General features: G+C 38.8%; 1 protein-coding gene across 5 annotated transcripts in view; it reads right to left on the bottom strand.

Moving 5' to 3' along the window:
* The window catches only part of MYRIP (myosin VIIA and Rab interacting protein), a 204,947-nt gene that overhangs the window by 113,774 nt on the left and 69,792 nt on the right, over positions 1 to 21,381 (bottom strand). For all 5 annotated transcript variants that reach the window (XM_071561329.1, XM_071561328.1, XM_071561331.1 and 2 more), the window contains exon 3: positions 1,336 to 1,557. In XM_071561329.1, the coding sequence (XP_071417430.1) occupies positions 1,336 to 1,557 (222 nt within the window). The remainder of the gene's footprint in view (positions 1 to 1,335; positions 1,558 to 21,381) is intronic.

The raw sequence follows: 21,381 nt of genomic DNA, 5'->3' as shown, positions 1-21,381 counted from the left end.
CCTGGCTGCTTGTGCTGTTGCCCATATGAGTGAACTCTGGATAAATGGAAGAAAGAAGCGTAATATGAAATGGTTGACTGACTAAACTAGAAATAAGCACTGGCTGCAGAGCTCTCTGTATTGCTCGAAAAGATACTCTTGTCATTCATCTGCCTCATCACTGGGGGGAAAAGGGGTGTCTGTAGGTTTTCCAGAGTAAAAGTCAGAGAAGGTTAGGGTGCCTCAGAGAAGACAGCCACCTTTGCCTTTAAAGGCTGGCATTTGGAAATGTGATATTGTCTATCTGGGATCCCAACAATGATTTTATGGCCCTGTGTTAAAAAGCACACACTTCCTTCACAGATATTATAGAAAAGCTTAAATTTCAAGTCGGTGTTTTTGTGAAACATAAGGAGGGAGCAATGGGGCTTTGGTGAATACAGGAGTATCATACAGCATTGCAAAGGGACTTTGCTTTTCATCCTTTGTTCTCTACTAAAGGGAAAGATGACGAATAAACAGCCACCTTCCCCACATTTGTTCAGCAGCTTTAGTTACCAGTGTTCCAAATGAAACCATAAGGAATAGAGTTACTTCATTAACCCATTTGGCTGGATTAAAAGGCCTTGATCAGTGCTGCATTGCCACAGATAGGGCTGCTTTTGGAACTTGGCCTGTAAGGCAGACAAGGATGATCACGGTCAGCATCCAAGGAATGGTCCCTTTGTTGCTGTAAAGTGTTTGCTTGGATTTGCTTTGTTTTTCTGATGCTATCTTTAAATTTGGTGACTCTCTTATCCTCAGAAGGGTGAGATGGGCAATCTCTGATACCCTCTGCAAATAGAAGTCCGGCAGCATATTCTTAACAGATGTTGCACTGCTACTTCCTCTGGGTACTTGCCAAAGTAAGCTCAAAGCATCTGCATCAATAAGCCGGCATTTAGAAAAGCACTCCAAAACAAGTCACAGCTGGATGACCTATTCACCAATATTCTTCCTTCCACTCCTCACCCATCAATGGGATTTTCTGCAAAATCATTAACAGCATTACCACCATCTGTGCTCAGGTTCCATTAGCAACCCTGGTGTTTCAGGAGACCCCAGTCCTGCACAAGCTACGTCCAATTACTGCTTGCTAATACATCAGTCCAGCTAAGCAAGCCTGGAAAATGCAACAGGTAACTAAACACTCTCAGAACAAATTAACCTCTACAAAACCCAAGCACATCACACCTCAGGAACAAATCAACTACATAAACAGGTACTTCATGTACTATCCCACCAGAGTGAACTACTGACAAATACAAGAAAAAGCCACAGCTGCTTTACACAGGTTGCTGAACAATAGGTCGTTACCTTGCTTGCTGACAGACACTGCAAATCCAGGCCTTCTGCTTCTTCTGGTAAGTACTGCAGCTCTTGCAGATGTTGTACTTGCAGTCCTGGCACTGTCGCTTGCTGTTGATAAGAAACGTGAAAGGGGAACAGCAGCGAATACAGCAGTGCTCGTTGAACTTCTGCTGCTTGGAAAGGATGCTGCACTTGTTACCCTCTTCATCCAACTTCTGCTTCATTTCACTAGAATGAAAAGCAAAAGAACAAGAATATAAACAAAATTTCAATGGCAAATCTTTCTTCTTCTTCCACATATTCCTGTTGTACTCTTCAAATAACTTTTGCAAATGTGAAATAAATATCAGAAATGCACACTCTACATTTAGAATTGGGAAGCAAAAACTCCCGTGTTCCCTGGTGTCACCCATGGCCAACCCATTTAAACTCTCAGTTACAAACCTGGGCAAAATTTACACAGCTCCAGCAGGATAACCCTCATGCAATAGGTACTCCAGTTGTGCCAAGACATAGTGTCATTTCATAATTCTGGTCTGCTTTCAGAACCCTTTACAAATCAAAAATAAGTTTATGAAAGTCAAAAGGCTTGATGCACAGTAATAAAAAGCCCCTTCTGATCAGAAATTTTGGAAACAGAAAGGTTGCTCTGTTCTGACCCATGAGGTCATAATACTCATAATAGCTCCAATTAGTCAAGTAAGGCTAATCACATCCTTCATTTCTGAGAGATTTGGGTGCTTTAAGACCAATACTACAACAACTGCCAACTGTGAAAGTATTTGCAGACACTCTGTACAGCTTTCTGTATTCCAGCAGAATGGCTCATTTATTTAAAAAACCCAAAATGTAAATTAAAATAAATTTTGTATGCATGGTATTAAGTGCTCACTTCCATTTTCAGTACTTTTGATGTTTAAAAATTAGGCAATGAATTCCACACTAACAGTAATAAGAAAGCATGCAGAAGGAACAGTTGTGTAAGCAGACAAGTCTGCAAATTCATCACACATTTTCTGGCATGTACAACTAGGACATACCCTAAGAGAAGAAAAAATTTGAATTAATGACAAACATGTAAAATAAAAGCTCAGAGTTCTCAGAGTTAGAGGTGACTATCTTACTATTTTCAATTGCTAATAAAAGCCATTTATAACACTAGAGTAACACAGAGGTCAAAGCAAAATTTAAAGATACCACAAAACATAGACTAAATTGTAGGAAGACACAGTCATGACACACTGACTTCTACTTAAATTAATGCCTAAGTATCCTGCTACAGGGAAAAAAAGAATATACTTATTGCATCAGGAATTCAAGCAAGATAATCTATAAACATCATTATGGGCCAAGCCTGAAATATTAAAAAGGATCACATTACTGGGCTATACATCTTATTTGCCACTTCTGTCTCAGATGCATAACTCAAAATAAAAACAGCCTATTTTATAAAAGTCTGACAGGTAAAATCTAAACCTTAAGTCTAAAAAACAATTAAGCCAGTGATCTAAAGCATATAATTTTGGATCTTGCACATACATCATATTTAAGCACACTCCCCTTTTAGAAATTTAAAACTTGAAAACAATACATATTTCTACTGCTTGCCCCCTGTACAAGGGTTTGACTATCTTAGACTAGCTGCTCAAATTCAAATAAATACTCTTTGGACATTCAAGTAAATAATCTTGCTTTTTGAAAGTAAGAGATAATCACGTAAGCGAGGAAATATCTGAATTACGCAAGTCAAACTGGCTTCCTTGAGTAAACTGATAGAATTATCCCATAGAAGAAATGGGATGGTTAGACAAATTTGTCTTATCTCCCCTGCTCCCTCCTACCGTGGTACTACATGGACAAACTTTCTAGGGGAACAGGAGAGGAAGCAAACTGTTCCCCACCTCACTCCTCCATCCATTACACACATTCTGCTGTGCAGCAATGTTCCTGCACAGGTCAGGTGGGAATTCTGGGTCTCAGAGAGAACTTGGTGAAGGTGAGGGTTATGTGATTCAGGGAGGAGTTATGGTAAGGAAAAGTGTCAGCAGCCTCATGATGCTGCAAACTTTGGTTCAGGATGGAGACCCCAACCAGCAGATAGTGGCCTCCCCACACGATGAGAACAGCTAAGGAGTCAAGGTCAGGAGAAGTGGGGAAAGAAGAGGTTCTTGTTCTTACTGAGTTCTGTTATCTCCCAGAGTTAGTAACATTGATACTTGGTGGTATCAGCTCACACACAACATTGTCATACTCAGTAGCATTTTGAACCCTCATTAGGGTTCTAATGCATGATAGCAAGATAAACCACAGAGCAAAGCCGCCAATTAAAGTGCTCCAATAATGCTCACACAATATAAATACAGGCAGTTTCACTCATGACAGCTCTAATAAAACCTGAGACCTCAAAAAAGCTGAGCACACACTGAGACCTTTTCATCAGAACAGGCATTAATTACATCTCTCTCATCTATCAGGCTGCCAACATTCATTACAGTGCTAGAACCTCAATATCATTAAGGCATCTGCCTCAACGTTAAATAGGACTGAAATTGGCCAACGGATTAAAAAAAGTAAATAGGATAGGTTTGAACAGGCTGGCAGATAGAGAGCATGACAGAAAAAACCTCATTTCTACAGGAAACCAGGCAGAACAGAAAAGAAAGCAATGCACATCTCTCTGATGGCTGTAACAAATTAAGGCTCTCACGCACTGTCTCCCAAAGGCTTTTCTGGTTTTTCTATAAGGAGTCAAATGACAAAGGGGACTGCCAACTGGACTTGTCATTTGAAGCCAAAAGGCTACTCTCCACACTCTTTCCTTGGAAGGAAACCATGGGTGTCACATGAAAGCAAAGTGCTGCACAACTCTGGCAGGCAACTCAACCTGTCTAGCTTGTGGAAAATTAGCCAAAATGAAAAGTAAACTCTGGTTTACTCCCAGCAATATGAGAAAACCTTACTTGCACATGACTCCAGCTGGATTATTACTGTGAGTGGGATGATTAATGTAGGCTTCAATATCAATACATTGAGATAGATGCACTGAAATTCAGGAGCTACAAGTTGAAGCTTGAGGCATCCTTAGTTTGAAAGTCTCAGACTTTGCCATCAGGATGTTCAAATGGCTTGGTACAAGAAGTTTATAAGAATGGTCTAAGGAAAGGAAAGCACCCAATATAAACAATTTCTCATGCACTGAAACTTGCTTCCAAAAAGAATCCCCACCTTTGCAGGAGCTATTCCTATGAAACAGGTCAAACCACCCAGTCACTGCAAGCATTTCCCCTTCCTTCCAATGCAACACCTTTTCCCTCAACAAAACACAGATGAGGGGGATGGGACAGAGAAAAGAGGGAGAATGTGCATGCAATCATGTGTGCTTGCTTCCCCAATGAGACAATGTAATATATTTATATATGTCTAAATATATATAATATGTGCGCAAATAAAACAAGCAACAAAAAAGACTGCACAAAAAATGTGCCTTTTGGGAAAAGCACAGAAGAGTAGGAGCCACAAATGACAGAATATATTCACATCACAAGTCATAACTGATGGTGCTCAGTTATTATGGTTATGTGTAACATAGTAATAAGCGTCTGTGGAGAAGAGTACTCCTGCTGTTTGAATAAATCTCAGATTAGATTTCATTTTCAGTCTCAAGTGGTTGCATTTCACTGGTTGCTTACAAATAAAAAGAAGTAAAAAATACTCAATAGATACCCAACATGTCTGTCACCAAAACTATTCTGTCAAAGAACGTTTTATTGAACAGTGCATTCCAAAATATGCAGATGGGTATTTAGATTTTTCTAGAGGCTTTTATCAATTAATATACAAAGCTTGCATAAAAAATATGTAATTTATTTCAGTGAATGTTTTGGGTCACAGATTCCTGGCACGTAATTCCCATACACAGTCAGGTTAGGAAGACCTTCCAGCATACTGTTTCGGATGTAGGTTTTGCTATTATATTCTGAGGGTAAATAGTTGCCTTTCCCTCATCACCCCCTATGTTTTGTGACTTTTTTCAAATACAAATTAAATAGCTTTCATTGGTATGGTTTATTTCTTCTTAGTGGCCTTGAGGATTTAACCAAATTTGTGAGAAGCATGAAATCCTGCTTTGCTGATTTTCAGATTATGTGGTAGGTTAGGCATCACGTTATGGCGAAGACAGGTATGGCACAGCTCTTTGCCAGGGAGGACCCTGCTGAAATGGGACTGGTGAGTTGTGCAGACACACAACATGCCTCATTGTATGACTGCCCTTTATCAACTGGGCAACAGCCTGTGTGAAATACTTTGATAAGTCATCTTTGGATTCTATGAACTGGCATCCCCTTTTATTTCTACAAATAACACTACTTTAGACTTGAAAACATAGGATGAAACCTGGTAAACTGAAGCTACAGGACTGCCTTCCTTGCTCTTCACTGCCACTGATTTACAGAGTGGTTTGTCCAAAGTCACAAGCTTTTTACACGCTTTGTTTTAACTGCTATAAAATAGCAGTAGCAGTAAAAGTCACAATGGCAACAATAAACTTTTCTTGTCTACATATATAGATAAATATATCATAGAATCATTTATGTCAGTAAGGACCTCTAAGATTATCAAGTCCAATAATTAATCCAGCACTGCCAAGACAATCACAAAACGATGTGCCTAATTTGACATATCTACATGTCTTTTAAATACCTACAGGAATGGTGACTCAGCCACTTCCTGGGCAGCCTGTCCATGCTCAGTAACAACACAGGTGAAGAATTTTGTCCTAATAGCCAATCTAAACCCTCCTTGGCACAACTTGAGGCCATTTCCTCTTGTCCTATCCCATATTATTTGGGAGAAGAAATCGACTCCCCAACTCACTACAACCTTCATTCAGTAAGTTGTAGAAAACCTTTACAGCATCTTTCATTTAGTGACCATTCAAGTCTCCTTCTCTGGAGATATTCAAAAACTGATATTCTTGAGTACTATGCTCTAGGAGAGCCTGTTTGAGCAGGGAAGTTGGACTGGATGACCTCCAGCAGCCCCTTCCAGCCTTACCCGTTCTGTGATTCTGTCATACAGTCCTCTCTACTGCTGGACTGTAGTAAGCAATATATGTACAACTAATATTCACAGCAAATGACCCTCAAATACTTTTCTTACCGCAAGATCTAATTGCCTTATCTAGATAAAATTCCATTTCAAGTCACTTTTATGGCATACAGCAAATTGAGTTCCTACTTAAAAGCAAGTAGGATAAGATGTATTCCATGCATTACTGTAATACTGAATGTTCTTGCTTTGGACTTAATATTACTTACTACTATTCTGGTAGGATTCAACAGGATTGGGGCATTTTTTCTGTGCTATTGCAATGGCCTCAGCTTCAAAAACAGGCTGGCAGGTTTAAACATAATTCTTCAGTGTTTGCCTGAACAATGCCTTTTCCTCTAATAAATTTCTTTAAAACAACTAGTGTATTGCACTTCCTGAAGACAGACTTTTTTGTTGTTGTTTTGAACCAGCAGTGTGATAAGGATCATTTTTTCTCTGAGCTACAGTCTGATATTCACAAAGCTCTATGACTCTAATTATTCTATATTTCAATAAGTGAAACAAATCCTAGATGGCCCTTTACACTTCCCACCAAAGGGTATTATTGTGATGACATGCTCAAGGGCTAGGGCAGGCAGAGCTATAACCTCAAATTGCAAAGCCAACAGTAGTATACATGTTGGCAACTCGCCATAGTAAGACAATACCGTGAAGGTTGAAAAAAGATCCGGAAAGGAGCCTATGATGAGTCTGAGAAACAGTCTACAAAAGTCATTGTATAAGGCTAGGATGATCAAACATCAAGCCCCTCTACAGCAGGCCATGGACAAGTATATTAAAACATAATGCTAAGAAAACCCACCTGTTTTTCATATAACAAGGAACAGTTCCTGGTGAAAACCTGTTAGCTGGCTTAAGCTCCAAAACAGAGTCTGTATAAGCAAGTCTGCCTGCCAGGCTTCCCAAAACCCAGCTCTCTGCTCTGCTCTAAGCCCAACTGTTGGGCTGCAGCCAGCCTACTCCTATCTCACACCAGTCTCCATTTGACACTAGCACCTGGCAGTTGAAATGCAAAGTCCAGCTGGACTGCTTCCCATTTGCTCACTTACTTCCTTGAGTGATGCACAAATACAGTCATTCCTACTGTTTAATCACCTTTTATCTTCCCCATTAGAGTAGAGGTTAAATCTATTCTAGTTGCCTGCACAGGAAAAACGGGAAATGGAAGGACAATGTTCCTAGTTGTTACAAGAGAATCTCATTTCCTCCACATCATTCCCTCCTGCTGAACAGAACAGTGCTTTCACCGTAAGTTGTCAAAGACAGGTAGAAACTTTCTCCTGTATTACAGATGAGGGCTTCTGTTTCCTGTCCTCCTACTTCAAATTACACCTGTTTTATAGAATAAGCTACTTTTTATCCATTTGGCATCAGTGTCTTTTCTCCTTCAAAGCCTAAAGAGCAGGCAGCATACACTGCAAAGGGCTTTTCTTAGGGGAGCAGTGTTCTGCTTAGCTCTGTAACTGGTTGTTTCTGTTCTCTGCATTTGTTTGCACTATCTCACCTTCCAGACTAGATTCAATGCAGTCCACGATGATCACAAATTTACCTTAAAACTAGTTTTAATCTTAGTTTGACACCTGTTAAGAGCCTTAAAACATTGTTTCCCTCCACAGGAGAGAATGTGTTCAGACACACTTTTATCCAGGCATCCTTAATACTCACCTACACATATGCTACTGAGGCATTTTGCTTAGCACAAAAAATCTGGATTTCTGCATATTCTGGGGAGCAGCTGAGTAAGTTCTGGTGTGCCTGTTCCGTCTTTCAGAGAAACCATTTTTAGCACCTGCATGTCATGTCTTGCCACTCCCATGGTCCATCCAAATGCGGTCTGTAGGGCTCGCAGTTTCCTTGGGTTATAGAGATCAGCTAAAAATACAAGTTCTACCAATACTCTCTAAGCTACAATGTTGGAGAACAAAGCTTTCTGTATTCAGAGGCCAAAGTGCACACAGTATTCCCGTCTCTGCTCTCCTCAGACCTGCCAGATGTGCAGCAGATACTGGAGCTGGGTTAAAGCTCCTTTAATCCATGGAGAACATGATGGTCTCTTACTCCTTGGCTACTAGTACAAAGAGGAGTTGTCACAGGTTGACAGTGACTGAGATTTCTCTCCCATTCAGATGTTTTCAACTGGATGTTCAAGGTCCCAGATTGTGATTACTAGAAGTGTTTCCCAACTCTGCTCTTGCTTCTTCTTTCCTTCTCCCAACCTCCCAGACCCCCAGCAGCAGATCAACCAGGTCTTTGTTGTCAAAGTCTTACCCTTTTGTTCCTTAACTCAAAAGGGCTACAATGACAGTCAGTGCTAAGGATTCACTGACTACTGTGCTTTCAAACCAAACACTATTGCACCATGTGCACAGTATTGCATCATGTGGTTACCAGTGGTATGAAACCTGACAAGCAAACAGTGACAGAGGCAGACTAATATTACAGCCAAGCTGACTGGTATGAAACTTCAGGGCCATCAGAGGTCTCATAGGATAGCAAAATATTTAGGAACTTAGGATAACTTATTTTTATGTTTATCTAAGGTTAAATGAGATACAAGAATAAAACCCTATCTCAATATTTTTTGAATTAGCCTTCACAGCAACAATGTGGAGACTAAGTGGATTCCATATTACCCTACAGACAATTCCCCATCTGCCTCAGCTGATGTTCCTCAAAGATGAAAAAAGTAACGCCCTACCTTTAAAAAAAATACAGCTATCCTTCTACAACCTGAGACAGCACTATTAAAAAAGTAAACTTCATTAAAAAAAAAATCACAGATTCTGGGGACAATCTTTTTCAAAAAATAAAAGAAATCCATCACAATGGAAACACTGCAGTTGTTGAGTTTTTACTTTTGGTTTGCATTTTTTAATGTATTTTTTTAAGGTTTGCAAACATTTTATGGGAAAATAACTGCATTGAAACCTTCATATTTCTTATTAAATATCATGAAATAAATGTTGTGAAGATTAACCTGCGGAAGCTTTTCTCTAACCACAGCTGAACCAATTAAACAGCTGATAAAACCAGAAAAATGACAACATACTCAACACAGCTTTGTTCAAAAAATGCATATCAGGCACTGTGTTTGCTAGAGAGAGAACAGATCCAGTCAGCACTAAGAAAAATTTGCCCCAGATCAGTACCTTGTTTGTTGTATCAGGTTCTATCCTGCCTAATTTTGTGTTCAGGTAAAGCCATTTCACAAAATAAGTCACTGCTGCTGCAATACTCTACAGACTCCATGCCAATGGCTGTTAAGGGACAATTTCTTTTCTGTTGCTAGCACAAGCACTGCTAGTCAGTGTTTATCCTCACCTGGAACTGACTGACATGCCAGAGTGCAGATACATGAAATAAATAATATATAGTCATTATTTTAAATTCCTCCTCATTTTGTAAACCCATAGATTGTCAAATGATGCCGAAGGGGATTTTGTTCTGATTTTCACATTTTGTAGATTTTAGGAACACAGTAGTTGTGGATTTTTAGAGGGTTAATATTTCTAACAGTTTAATGCCTTTCTATCATTACCCCTGTCCCAGAACAGGGAGCTCAAATTCCTTTAGTTAATTAATCTTGTTTAGATTCCTTTCCAAGGTAGAGCTGAAGGATATCAGAAGGCCTACAGAATGAAACATAAACATAGGTCAGAGTGACCCAGAAGTCAAAACTGGATGAACTCCAAGAGACATTTGTATGACCGAAGAAGAAGAGCTGATGAAGACAGAGGGTCTTGACGACCCCAGACCAAATTCCAGGGGGTTGGACAGGGGTGGGACTGGGGCTGGACTGAGAAATGTGTAAAGCAATGATTGGAGGGATCTTATTATAAAAGCCTTGGAAACTAGATCTGGGGTACATGCATGTCATCATGTATTCCTGTGGGCTGTAGGCCTGTGATATTAAAGGACCTTTACTTTTTATCTTACCCTACACTAATGTGGCTCGGTGTCCTGCTTTGGGGGAAAGGGTCATTCACGGCATCACAAGGGACATCGTATTTAAACCCATTTTCTCTTGTCATGTTGGATATCAGGAGCACCACATTTAACTGATGGGCTTTGATATCTTCTGCATGCAAGTAAAACAGTGAGGGTGAAGCAGGTTTTGCATTATAGGGCAGATATTCTGGGGAGGTCTGGGGATGCTGAAAATCTCCACATGAAAGATGAAATGATCTTTTCCAAGACACAGTGCTGTGAGTACAGAGTCCTTTGCCCTCCTGTTCTAATATTGCCACATGGGACACAAAAATAAATCTGGGCTTTAACATACTTTTTTGGCCTTGCTCTTCTTTTGCACCTGCTCTCCTATCTCAGTTAAAGATTGGTCTGCAGGAAGGTAGGGTTTTCTGAGGTGAAATAATTCATCAGTGTTGGGGACAACCACTTCTGCTGCAGGTGCAGGACCTTCTGAGTAAATCCTGAGTTTGACTGAGAATGGCCAAATGAGGTGTATCCATGTTGGACACAGCCACAAGTGATGGTAAGCTAAAAAATTTCCCCATCTTCCGCTATTTCATTCACACTGAACCACTGACTGCTACTACCCGAGTGATTTTTTTAATAATTTCATCTGCATATGCTGCAGCCCAGCAATGTGACTACAAAATGGTAAACTTCAATTATCATTCACAATAGCATATTGTGACACCTTCCTCTTAGATTACAAACATGCAATACTTTATGTCATACTACCCTCAAAACATCATGCATTTCACCACCTTTCTTATATACCTTCCCAGTTTTTCCTTCCCACATTTGATAGTGATTTATAATAACATAAACTTTTGCTACATTTCCCTCAATCATATTTACTCTCAATAAATGTCATTTTGTTCTCCCTGAAATGCATTTCTCACTGCCCGCCTGGTACCTTTTTTGAACTAGTATATCAATATTTCTTGCCTCTTTTAGCTAATTATAGTAGAATTTTATTTTATCTTTCAGTGTGCCTTCCAAGTAACTTCCAGAATCATCAAGTTTATAAAATTGCACTGAATTAACAGCATTGGTAACTATTTAACACAAACAGTTTATCTGACCAATAAACTCCTCAGCCTAAAAGCTTTCTGTTCTCTGCCATTTACTAAGGGTTATTCTACATATTCAGCAACAAAAGTGCAGTTCTAAAAGTCTCCCTAATGCATTATTTTTCTATCAGTCATTCTCTATTTACCATTTTGCAGCTCATAATAGTGCATTTCATCATATACTTAATCCTGTCCTTTTTCTCCTTGTACCAAGTGGAAAAAATAGTTTAACAAAATTAATTCTCAGGTGCATCTAATTTTAAAGGGATAAAAACTGAATTCCTGGCTGTATATTTATCAATTTCCTTTCATTATTCCATTGTAGAAGAAAGGAAAATATTCATCAGATGCTGGCACTCACACTATTACCTCCATTCCCCCCTTCAATTTGTTATACTGTTCCTCTCCCCACATGTCTTTCACTGGAGAATTTCATCTTTCTCCTATCAGGTCCTGATAGGACCCAGTACAGGGTCATACTTGGAGAATGACAAATACAGACAAGCATTCATTAGAACAAAATATTGTTCAGTTCAAAGAGATCAAAAATACTTAGTGAAAATATTTTTTTAATGTACATACTCTGCCATCCTAGTTACACGCAATAAAGACTTTGCATCACTGGTGGCATCTGTGAGTTTACCCTTCTTTGGAATCCAATTTATGCCCACATCAGCTTGAAAAACTTCATTTAATAATAAAAATACTCCTATTACATTAAATAGTTCTCTCAGTGCTCCTTTCACAGTGCTATCTCGCTTGACCTTGTGAAACACAATTCACAGCCTGGCTAGTGAACAGCAGGAGAGTGACCGAGACATCGGCTCAGAAAATCCCTAAAGTGTTCACTATGAGTTATTCTTCCCTCTTCCTGGCTGAACTTCCAGCAACACAGACCTACAAAGACTTGCTCTAGAATCAGGGTTGTTACTCCCCACAGAACACACAGCAGAATAAACAAGAGCAGGCAGCAGAGCAAACAGCAGAGCTTGCTAAGGAAGCAGGTCTCACAGCCTGTGACAAGGCAGAACATCACGAAACCAAGTGTGCGTTGTTAGAAAAAGCAGCACCAAGACATTTATCCTTATTTGTGTACAGACAAGATGAGTAATGCTGCATAGTCAAGGGCTTTCTGCCCCATGAAGTTGGCTTTAAAATTCACCCATCCCAACCACTGCCTTCCCAGAGAGTGGCTGCTGCTCCAGCACCAAGGTGGGACAGAAACACTGGGAAAGTCATGTCCTCCACAGACAAATCTGTGTGGGTCTCCTCCCACACCAATGTCCACTGAGTACTTTGCCACTTCCTTCAACAACCATGGGAGCCCTAATTTGCCACAAGGAGAAAGCAGAAGGCATTACCAAATGCCCTGGGCCATCCATGGGGTGATTCCAGGTAAAATTTCTGTTCAATGGTTGGAGCACACCAAGAGGTTCCCATTAACTTGGTCTCAGAATGACCTCCTTGAAACTATAGCACTATACTCTGTGTTTCAACAAATCCATATGTGAATAGCCCCTGCAGTCTACTTCCCTAGCCCCCATACCTCTTCATGCTGCCCATGCTCCTAACACATAGTAAATACTGTTCTTAGATATTCCACACAGACTTTGCAATTCAAGTAGCTTAAAGATTGCAAGGCCTGTGGTTCCAAACAGTCAACATGTGCCAAAAAATAATAGTTTGATATTTTTAGTAAGTTTAAGCCTATAAGCAATGTTTTTTAAGTATAGAGATTGTTTGCAATATCCATGTAGGGTTTGTTTGTTTTAAAGACTTAGGAGTTTAAAATACTCACTTGTATTGTACACAAGAAAGTATCTTTGCAGACAAAAGAATCTATTTTCACAGAAATCATTTTATATTTAACATGATGTGTTACCTGGTTGTGTTTCATATCAACAATATGAAACAGTATCATATCCCTTCTTACAAACCAGACAAATGTCTGCAAAGGGGCAGGAAGCATCAACAGCACCTACACCTCCTCATCCAAAGACATATTTAGGGTAGTCCTTTAAAAAACACTGGCATGTTATTCCTATTATAACACCCATATTTAACAAAGACACAATCTCTAGTTAAGACTTTTAAAGTACTTCAGATAGCTCAGAGTTAATGTCCTGCACTTTATCCAGAAATCTTTTCTTATGGAAATGTTTCTGCAAATTTAATAACACAGATACTTAACATATAAAAGAATATATAGCAATGGATTGAAAGCAAATCAGTTAGCTACCACCAAAAAAAAAAAAGGAAAAAAGAAAAAAAAAGGCAAGCTAATAATTCAGAATATATTTAGAAAATAATAATCTTTATTTTGTAGCTATGATAACAAGTGCAGCTATTTATTTATTCTGCACATGCATGTGCACCTTTTCCATTCCTCCTCTCGGTCCATTTATGCGCTCTGCTCTTCCCAATTAAGTATCTATCAATTTGAACTACAGCAAATGTATTTCAGTGGGATGGTTTTGATGAATGGCAAAAAAACCCCCAAAAACCACAAAAGCTTTTGAAAAATGGAAGTTCACCTCGTTCACAGTTAGAATTCAGAAAGATGAATAGGTGGTGCTTATTTGGAAAAGACAAAATGCTTCTTCACTTCCTCATTTTTTAAATTATGTGCTTTGAATTTTGGAAATGTCAGGTTTCGTTCTGATTTTTTTTCAAAATCAAAGAGTTGCAAATAATATTATCCAGTTCTGTGGATAGTACCATTCAGATATCTGTTGCCTCCCTCCTCTCCCTTGTGCATTTTCTCTCTTCAAAAGCGGCTGATGGAAGACATCTCCCTTGTGGGGAGCTTATGGCACAGTCAGACCTCAGACTTGGTCCATGTACTTGGTGCAAACCCTCTGGCTATGTCTGAATTTTGCACCAAGAGCAGATCAATAGACTGAACCAGACAATGCTGAAGGCCTGCACCTACACAGCACATAGTTCCACAGCTTTGCTGTAGGGAAGAGAATATGATTCCCTGGCACAGGTATTCCCACACTGCACACGGTTTGAACCTTTCTGAATGTGTGACTCACTGGTTCAGAAACATTGACTTAGTTACTTCCAAAAGGAATCTACCTTGTGCACACCCAAATCAGCCTGTCATGTAAACCATGGTATGCAAAGTGAGGAGGAGTAGCTTTGCTTCAAAACTGCACTATGGCTCTGATCTGCAATGCTATCGTAACTGCAGTCACAGACAACTGCAATGCTATGGTAAGTGCAGTCACAGACAACTAGAAGTGTCTCTCTCAGCACAGGTACCTGGGACAGGTAATTTTTCATTAATAGGACAACAACAGACTTGCCTACTGAGTTTGGAAAACCATTTTGATACCTGCAACGTGTGAAGCCATCACTTACATGTGGCATTTTATACATTTCTACACCTATCTTGCTGACAGTTAACACAGATGTACAATGTTGATTTCTAAATATATATAAGAAAAAATAGTTTATGATTTGGAATTTTTTTTTTAAATAATTCAGTGGGGCGCAAGACTTGCGTATGGGCTATTGAAAATTTTCCTTGAAATAACATTGAAAGTTCAATGCATCATACACCCACTTCATTTAAAGATGTATTCTGGATTGGTATACTTAAAATTTAGCTTTATAAAGCATTACCAATAGGATTCAAACTTGCACCAGTTAGTACAAAATACATTTAAACATAACTGAACTAATTCTCCATAGCACTGCATTGATTCATGGTGCTGTCACTCCACAAATTTCATCAATGCTGTGGTACAGCAAGACAAACAGGGTAATGGAACAGGGAGACAAAAGCTACACCTTTGTAGCTACAGCCTGAAATGCTGCCAGCGGATGGTCAGACTGTCAGCTTTTATTCAACAGTAGAAAATGGATACAGATCAAGCTAAGGAGTCTCTCAGAAAACACACATACATTTTCTCAGACTTTTCTGTGGCCTTGTAGATGTCTATGCTTCAAACAAAGCCTCCTTCCCTCACCATGCTCTCAAATGAAACAAAAGTGCTACAGATTTGCTTTCCTCATAGGTAAATGTAACTTGGATTTCCCTTCTGGAATCAGCAGCTGGACAGCAACCTATGGGCAGAGAACTGTCAGGAGACAGTCCTCTCCTAAAGCCCTCATTTACATTGATGCACCATCCCCTGATGACAGATTAAATCTGCTTCTGATGTGTGACTGTCAGTAATATAAAGTTAAATACATCAAAAGGAGAATTATTGGGTTGAAAGTAATGATTTGTTCTCAAAATCAAACATTTATTCTTAAGGAAGAAAAGCAGTGACTACAAAACACTAATCTTTCAAAATAACCACAGTATAAAAGCATTGCCATATCCATAAATTCAGGACTTCAAAACTTGCATGATTAACTGCTCACAAGGGAATATCTCTGTAACTGAAACACCAGAGGGTGGCTGGGTACTGGAGCAGGCTCCTCAGCCAAGTGGTCCCAGCACAAAACCTGATGGATTTCAAGAAGTGTTTGGATGATGGTGGGACTCTTGGGGATGGTCCTGTGCATGGCTAAGAGTTGGACCTAATGATCCTTGTGAGTCCCTTCCAACTCTGCATATTCTGTGATTCTGTGAAATTAATTAAACTGCAAGAGAAGTAAAATCTTGCAGTAAGAACCATAACAATATAATGATTAAAAATTCTAGTGCTGACAAAAATAACTATTTCTTTTTAATAAGTTAATTGCTCAGTTTAGTTTTATACATTTAGTTGCAAGTATGTGAAAAGACTAAGGAGTAATCGACTTGATCCTTAGAGGGTAAGAGAAATGCAAGGGGAGATCTCCTTCCAAATGGTACTAAAATGCATATTTAACCAAGATTTTACTGCTTAGAAAAGGCATGACTAAGTTTTCCACGAATATTCCATAACTGTGGAGGTGCTTTCTGCTTGAAATGTGTCTCTGTCTGTCTCAGCAATGTGATTTCGGTGCAGGAGGGTCAAAGCTTAGCAAAGAACATTTTTCTGAACCATCTTGTGTCAAAAAAACGGGAAGAGAGGAAGCCTCTTTTTCTAAAAAGTGATGCCAACAGCAGGTAGTGCTATATAACACAATGTGCCCAATTAACACAGAGTCCTTCTGTGATGCAGATGTCACAATTAACAAACAAGAAGGCTGCTGGAGTACAGGCACTTCAGTCACAAACTGGATGCATACAAGGATATTGTCCTAAGGGTCCCTTCTTCCCACTTCTTTCCCTTCCACAGAAAGCAAAACAATTCCTTCCTCCCCCTTCTTCTATCACATACCACACTTTTTACAGCTTTTACACTTTTATGCATTTTCTTTCTAAAGCACAAACATCCTGGAAAAGGTGCGAGTAAAATTCAGAAAATATGACATAGAAGGTCAAAGGTAGACCACTGGAACCAGAAGTCAAGCAGTTATCCCCACAAGCAGGGGAGAAAGAAGCATGTAATCAAGAGTTAGTTGTTGGTATTTCAGCAGCCACTTATATTCAATTAAGAGTAAGAAAAATATAAACAGATATTGAGATAGAAAGATGATTATTTTCTTCACATACAGAGCTATATAATTTTTTACCCAATTCTGCACTATGCTTCTAGACATATTTCAAACCACTGTTCCAGGCCAAACGTGCAAATTTCAATTACTACAGCAATATGTGTAAGTCAGACACAAAAAGGAAGTATTTTAGAACTTACAGAAAAACACCAAAATCTCAAAAAAAAGTCTTAATTCACAGATTACTTCTACTAAGAAAACCAATTGCACAAATTCTTGCCTAAAGCAAAAGGCTAATTAAGCACACAGAAGGTCTAACACACATAATCAATGAAGGAGAAAGCTGTAGCATCTGAAGCATTTCCCCTTTGCAAGAAAGACTGATGTTACAAAGATTCCCTTAATCACAGTTCAGTTATTTTTCCAAAGATTTCTACCAAAATCTGTGTCCAAGAAGTACCCAAACCACTCTACAAACATGATTAAACTCCCCAGCACACTTAAAAAGCTAAACCTGTCTCTAACTTTCCAGAAATACCAGTTCAGGCTCACATGGGACAGATTGATATCAGTTACACCCAAGAGCTAGAAAATGAACAGATTAAGCTCAAGTGAAAACAAATAACTAACTACAGTGATGCCATAAAAGCCAGCAGCAGTTTCAGGGGTTTTTGGCTGCACAGTGTCCAGCCAAGCCACAGTACACAACCAAGCAATGAAAAGCAACAAAAACTCCAACCTGATTATTAGATTTGGTCATCTGCACTTTGTGTTCAGCACAAGTTCTTAAAAATTACATTTTGAATGTTTTCACTCTGTGTGTACAAATATGCACGAATATTAGATAAGACCATTCAGTACCGCATATAACTTGAGCTGGATAATTAGGAATGAATTTTTGGTTCCACAGTTATGGAATGCAGAATGACAGTGCTTTACTGGAGCTTATTTTTTAGTGAAGGCTTAGCCTTTACTGAAAATCAAGTCCCTTAAATTTCTTTCCCTCCTCTCTTTGCATACATCAAATTCTAAAGATCCAAAAGCATTGATCAAATAGAGTTTTTTACTCTCTACCGCTAATCAGTATGATATCCCCTTTGTCACACTCCATTATTCAACACAAAATGTATTCAACACAAAATACTTTACACAGAATAATTGCACTTTTTTTTCTATCTTAAAAGTATGCTACAAACATCCAAGTAAAAAAAATGCCATGCTGACATAAATCATTTAGATTGCCTCTACAAGAATCTTCAAAAATCCTCAATGACTTCAACTTCTTCAAAACCCCAGATGATAAAATATTTGTTTACAACAGGGTAGAAATCCCCAGATTTATTATTTAATCAGGAGAACAAAGTGGGAAGTTTGTAAGAGATCAAAGAAATACAGATGCAGCAAGAAAAGCAGTGAGCTACACAAATTGGAGAAACATTTTAAAATATGCATTATATGCCTGTTACATTTGTGTGTCTTATTATAACAACCAAAATCCCAATCAAACCCCTTGACAGCATGCAAGTATTTTACCTAAGGAGGTCTAATGTTCTATTCAATAAAGCACGAGTGACTCAGATTTTGACTTCTTGGTTTGTCCTATTAAAAAAAAAAAAAAAAAAAAAAAAAAAAAAACCAAAACCAAAAGAATCAACAAAAATACTGCACGCACACATACCCTAATAAAACCTAAAACATGTAGTCTATAATTATGACCCTGATTCTCACATCTGAGATTGACAGAGGCTTTGCCCTTCATTGAAGTGATAGCATAATACAAGCCATTCAGCATAACCCACAACACTTCAGTATGACTGCATGTGACCCAGTATGAATGACCCAAAATCCACCTACTTCAGTATCTTAATATTACACAGAACATCAGACACAGCAAGTATAACAGAATCTTCTACTTGGAAGGAACAAAAAACAGAGAAGAGTAAAGGCATTTAGCTTAATTAGCAGAATGGGTATTTCTAGGATGTCTCTGGCATCTCAGCACCAATTATCCTGGTGTGTACCATTTTATCAAGTCATTGAAAAAGTACCTTTAAGGACAATTACAGAATTCAGAAGCTCATCTATCTTAAGTTCCCTTCACATCAGTGAAAAAATTACCTTCCCACTCAGGGGGATATTTTTCTCAAGCTTGGACATGTATTCATATTAAAATACACTGTTGAGGATTCAACATTTTACTTAGGGTACTGTTCCCAGAGAGCCAATAATTTATTCTTAACTGGTTTGTGGTTTCTTTTACTACTTTACTTCAGCACCCTATGTGTTTGCAGGTCATCAGCTAACAGTGTATATGGTGCAACAGTGCTAAGGGAAACAACTCACCTTTCAGCTCAATTCCCCCTCTGCCAAGGAGAACCCCCACAACCCCACTACTAATTGTACCAGTACAAATGCAAGTGTGCAAACCAAGCTTCACTCTTTGTTTCAGCAATAGGACCAAATCACAGGAAACCATATAAGACCCCAGATATTTGACTTAATAAGCTTTTACTGCCCTATTACTTTGCACTACAGAACCTTGCTTCAGCAAAGAGAGGCAGGAGCGCCATGTTCAATTGTCACTCAGAAGAATAGTCCTTTCACCAGCTCTGATGCAGGGAAAATTCAGAGTATTGCATTATTTGTCTCAAAGGACAGCAGTGCCTTCCCTCAGGCCATGGTCTCTCCACTCTCAGGATCAAGTGGAAGTCAAAGGGAGAAGCTGCTTTAACCACATTATGGCTAATTGTTATTCTTCCTCTCTCCTCTGTTTCCTCCACCTTCTGCAAATCCAGCAATCCATCCATAGTATGTGCAAACAATGACTACACACACACCTGTTCTCACGAGGAGCTTTGTGCTGGTGCATTCAGAAAGGAACTCACGGCAACTGAAGCATTTCTAAGAGCACCAACATGGCTTTGGAGATATGTGGCCAATAACACTTACCTCATCTTAGACTAGGCCTAACTGTGCAGCAACAATTCCCACTTCGCTACACATTTCCAGATGCTGCTAAGAGAAAAGGAACTATAAAGGTGTCATTACAGTATTGCCCTCTGGAAATAAATTTCACCATTGCAAGATGCTTATTCACTCAAATATTGCTCAACACAGACTGTCTGTTACATTTTTCATCCATATGAATTTTAAACCTGATTACCCCATATTTTGCTTCATTAAGTAGCAGCAAAATTTCATCTTGCTTTTTTTAGAAGAAAATTAGTTTCAGATTCTCTGAGTTTGTTAACTTAATAATCTTTTTTAGCTTTCCAATGATCTTTTCCAGCAAAATTCTCAACCTGAATTAATTAAAAATCATCTGCCTCCCTTAAGGCTTTCATTCAGTCTTCTGAGTATAGAGCATCAAGTGCATTCTTCCTTCAGATTAATTCTACAGTACCTGGTATCGTTAACTGTCTGCCAGAGATCAAAGAATTAATCATCATATTGCAAAAATATCAGACATGCTAGCACAGAAATTTATGGTGTATATATATATATATATATAAAAAAAATCAATGTGCTCCTGTGCTACACCATACTTTTTCCATGCCAGCCTGAACCCATTTGTCTAAAGCAGGTGACATACAGGCTACTTAGTGTGCAGTGTCTCCTGCTGCTGTTATTCAGAAGCACTATCATCTTCTCCATTCCACTCTAAAAATTTGGATTTTCACTCAGACCAGATCAAGCTTGGGAGACTTTTAAACTTCTTAAAATTGAATTTTTAAAACTTATTTTCAGTGAACAGTTTAAACAGCTTGCAATTCATCACAATGGCTTCTTCATTCAGCCTTTGTTTAAAAAGCCAGTCTCAGAATTAAATCTCACCCATCTCTTTCTTTTGAAACTCACATAATCAAAACCTGCAATCAGCATTACAATAGTTTGCTAAGGCTGCATGCTGGGCTGTCTGTAGCAGATTTTGAGGCTTACATATACCTCCCTCACTTGGATCATGGTGCTTCCCATGCTTATTCTTGATTTTGCTTCCTTCTTTGTCCCCCCCACCATCCATTTTTCAGTTCAGGTTTGGAAAGTGAAATCCAAGATGGACTATTGCCCATGTAACACTTGGGTTAGATGTCTGGGCAGATGTTCAGGGATCATTGGAACAAAGGTTTATTTGGTTCGTTTGTAATTTCCCCCTCTGCTCCTGTCTGTAGAAACAGTCTTATTCTTCAAAGAGTGAAAGTTGTTATTGTATTGAGAACTCGCAACATGAAATTTTGTTGCTTGTCTGTTTGAAAACCCCATGAAATCTGAAACTCAATATTATTAAAAAAATTAATTCCCTAGCCTAACCACGCAAAAATAATTGGAATTATGTAATATAAATTTGATGAACGTACATTTGTTATGAAAAGGAACTACAAGAGCACTTAACTCTCTACCATGTACTAGCTTCTGTACTTTG

This window comes from Pithys albifrons, chromosome 7 (genome assembly GCF_047495875.1).
Source record: "Pithys albifrons albifrons isolate INPA30051 chromosome 7, PitAlb_v1, whole genome shotgun sequence".
Lineage (NCBI taxonomy): Eukaryota > Metazoa > Chordata > Aves > Passeriformes > Thamnophilidae > Pithys > Pithys albifrons.
This window is presented reverse-complemented; position numbering and strand designations above follow the sequence as displayed.